Consider the following 3,881-nt stretch of genomic DNA (forward strand, 5'->3'; position numbering starts at 1 on the left):
AAATATTTTAGTCAACATTCCTATATCCTTATTAGAAAAGTTGTACTGATTTTTTTCTTTTTTAACCAGAGTGGAATTCTCAAAATAATCCAGCAGTGGGGTTGGCTACATCATAGATACCCCTCAGTATTTCCACAAGACATAACTGGGATGTCAGGGGGCTGAAGGCAGGCACGTCATTCAAAGCAATACTTAAGAAACTCATGTGTAATTAAGTACGTAACTGACCTGACCCAAATTCGCTGGGGGCGGGGCGCGGATAAAGGCCTTTCCTAGTGTAGGGAAAGTCCACCAACCACTGCAGCGGTCTCCAGGCCCCACACCTAGTCCGGGATTCGAAGCTGCAAGCTCTGGACGCCCGCACCACCTTCAGACGCGCAGTCCCGGCTGCAGGCGGACTTAATTTCCGGCTTTGGCCTTGAGCCGCCTCAAAGACGGATGCATGCCGGGATGTGTAGTCCTGTTGATCAGGAATCCACTGCCGCGTTGAAGTGCATTTCGGGATATGTAGTCAGGCGGACGCTGAGGGCTACGCAGTGTGGCTCCGCCTCCCGCGCGCGAGGAAGCGGGGACGTGTGAGGTCACTTCCTGCGTGCTGGGTGGCTTCCTGCGGCGTTTCCAATTCACGCTCTCTTTTCCACTGCCAGTCCGCCGCCATCATGGGTCGCATGCACGCTCCCGGGTGAGCTCGGGTTTCCCAGCGGGGTGCAGGGCTCGGCCGCGGGGATGGGGGGGAAGGACCGAGTGTGGGCAGCGGGTCGAGGGGATGATGGCCTTGGCTGCTGTGGCACAGAGCGCCCCTTCATCCCAAGACTGCTTCTCTCCCCAGGAAGGGCCTGTCCCAGTCGGCTCTGCCCTACCGCCGCAGCGTCCCCACCGTGAGTAGCTTGCAGGGACCCGGGAGGTCGGGGAGAGGCGCACCGTTTGTCGCTCCGGGGAAGTGGCGCGGGGTGGGGCCCATCTGTGCGCGAGGAGCGCGATTTCCAGCGTGGAGGGACCGCCCTGCTCCGGTACCATCCCAGCTTTGTGATCCTAAGGCCGCTTTCTTTTCTGCAAACAGTGGCTGAAATTGACGTCTGACGACGTGAAGGAGCAGATCTACAAACTGGCCAAGAAGGGCCTGACTCCCTCACAAATCGGTGCGTGTTTTTGTCCAATGGGGTCCCTTCCGCCTGCCCTCGTGTAACTTGCCGGAAGGAGTGGTGGTGGTTGTGGTGGTGGTAAATGTGCCCCAAATGTGCTTGAAAACCTTTTATCCTTTTTCCTGCCTTTACTATTGATGACCCAGACCTAATCTTCATTTGTTGAAGTTCTCTTTAGACGTAAAGTTATCAAGACGTTCTCCAGATTTTAATGACTATTTACTGTGGGCTACTCCGCCGAGTGCATGGTTCTGAGCACTTTACATATCCTGGCCTGTAATTTCTGACAACAGTGCTTTGAAGTAAACACAAGTAGTTTTCCCCATCTTACAGCAGAGGAAACTGAGGCCCAGTGTGGCTGCATAACACCTCAAATCACACAGCTATTGGCTACTCAAGGGTGCTTGTCACGCTTTCTCAGTTAGGTGTGGTTCGACCCTCATCTGTGTGTGACTTTGCAAGTGGCTTTACATTTTTAGAAGAATATCTGATGTTCTTAATAAACGTTAGCTGGTTTTAATTGAGCAAATATATAGTTGGAATCTTATTAATAGCTTTGATGTCCTTTAATCTAGCAAGCTCACTATGATGATGGTCTTCCAACATTCGCAGTTTCCACCAGAAGGGTTTTCCTTAGTGTTGGGTAAACCTTCCTTGGATGTCTGAGTGAGCTTTGCATGAATTCTCACATTGCTTTCTGTGATGCATAAATATAAAAGTAAGTCCCATTTTACAGTAGGGAACCTTGAAAAGCTACTTGATCTCAGAACCCGGATGTCACATGCTCCAGGATGTGTGTTTGGTGTGGGAATTTATGATATACTAGAGGCCTGATGCACGAAAATCATGCAAGAGTAGGCCTTCCTTCCCCTGGCTGCTGGCACCGGCTTCCCTCTGGCGCCCCGGGACCTGGGCTTCACTCGCAGCCCTGGCTTCGTGGGGAAGGTCCAGAAGGACTTCCGGTCTAATTAGCATATTACGCTTTTATTATATAGGATTGCTCCCTTTACAGGTGTGATCCTGAGAGACTCGCATGGCGTTGCACAAGTACGTTTTGTGACAGGCAATAAGATCTTGAGAATTCTTAAGTCTAAAGGACTTGCTCCTGATCTTCCTGAGGATCTCTACCATTTAATTAAGAAAGCTGTTGCAGTTCGAAAACATCTTGAGAGGAACAGAAAGGTAAGAGAATAGAACTGCTTGTGCTAACTTATTTCAATAAAATGTAATTTGAATTAGATAAGGTGGTTTAGAATTAATATTCTACCAGGAGAGACTGGAGGAGGTTTGGCTCTCCTAGTTCCAGTATATTCAGATGGTTGAAAATGTTGAGCTGTTGGTTGAGTTTTATAAATCATTCTTGTGGAAGGAAGCCTCAAATTCCCTTAAGGACTTAATGTGCCACATGAACATGAGCTTGTTCTCTATTAATGTTAAAACGTTTTGAGTGGTTTCCCTGAATTCTATCAATTTTTATTTTTAGGATAAGGATGCTAAATTCCGTCTGATTCTGATCGAGAGCCGTATTCACCGGTTGGCTCGATATTATAAGACCAAACGAGTCCTGCCCCCCAATTGGAAATAGTAAGTATCAATCTTATTTGTTACAAGAACCAGAGTTAGCCAGATTGTAAATATAGTAAAAGGACTGATAGTAGTAATGTTTTAGCTCATGGCTCTATGTTCAGCTGCTTTTTCAACTCTGCCATTGTAACAGGAATACAGCCATAGGTGATACATAAAGAAATGGATGTGGCCATTTTCCATTGAAACTATTTGCAAAGACAAGCAAAGGGCCATAGTTTGAACCCCTGGTTTAGAACATGAACAAGCCCTATTAATCTCGTTTATTTATTTTAGTTTTTAAAATACGTTTTTATTGATATTTTTTAGAGAGAGAGAAAGGGAAAGGGGATAGTCATATCGATGAGAGAAACATCGATCGGCTGCCTCCCTGAAGGGGTCCCCATCTGGGATCGAGCCCGCATGTGCCCTGCCTGACCAGGGATTGAACCGCAACCTCTTGGTTTCTGAGCCACACCAGCTGGGCTGAATCCTTTTCAGGTGGTTGATAAAGTTCCAGTTCGTGCCACTGATCCTAGGTGTTCATGTTGTCTTTATTTTTGCATCAGTTGCTCACTATGATGATTGATTTCCAAACATTCGCAGTTTCCACCAGAAAGGTTTTACCTTATGTTGGCCAGTTCTTCCTTGGATGTCTGAGTGAGCATCTTTCTTCATTATGCTTGAGCCACAATAAACTGACTCAAGAACTCAGCAGTTTGGTGCACTTTATACATTGGGATTATTTTAGCTGTTTGGAAATAACTCCATTAGCTGGGAGATTGTATGAATGAATGTGGAGGACCTGTATTAACCCAGTCTTTTCCCTTCCCCCTTTTTTCCCTTTTCAGCGAGTCGTCCACAGCCTCTGCACTGGTTGCATAAAATACCTATGTACTCGAGCAATAAAATCATTGTTTAACTAGAAGTGTGATTTGTGTTTCTTTCCCTTAGAAAATTGTGGACCAGTGATTATACATGTTGATCTTTTCATATGGCAGTGTTTTAGCAGAATGAGAATTGTGTGGTTCCAGAAAGAGCTATATGTATCCGTTGCTTCTCATACATGCCCTGACTGGGCATCAAACCCACCACCCGTTGGAGTACAGGACAAAACTCCAACCTAGTACACTGGTTGGGGCTAGGATACGGCTCTTGTTTGTTCAAATTATGTAT

At 46.5% G+C, this 3,881-nt stretch overlaps 1 protein-coding gene across 1 annotated transcript; it reads left to right on the forward strand.

Annotated features, from left to right (window-relative positions):
* The first annotated feature begins 557 nt into the window (after window positions 1-557).
* RPS13 (ribosomal protein S13) lies at window positions 558-3,633 on the forward strand. The gene is made up of 6 exons (XM_079789324.1): window positions 558-682; window positions 830-878; window positions 1,061-1,139; window positions 2,155-2,324; window positions 2,626-2,726; window positions 3,557-3,633. The coding sequence occupies exons 1-6, from the start codon at window positions 660-662 to the stop codon at window positions 3,588-3,590; spliced, it is 456 nt and encodes a 151-aa protein (XP_079645450.1). The 5' UTR covers window positions 558-659; the 3' UTR covers window positions 3,591-3,633.
* Window positions 3,634-3,881: the final 248 nt, after the last annotated feature.

The sequence above is a fragment of the Cnephaeus nilssonii genome (assembly GCF_951640355.1).
Source record: "Cnephaeus nilssonii genome assembly, chromosome: 13".
NCBI classification, from domain to species: domain Eukaryota; kingdom Metazoa; phylum Chordata; class Mammalia; order Chiroptera; family Vespertilionidae; genus Cnephaeus; species Cnephaeus nilssonii.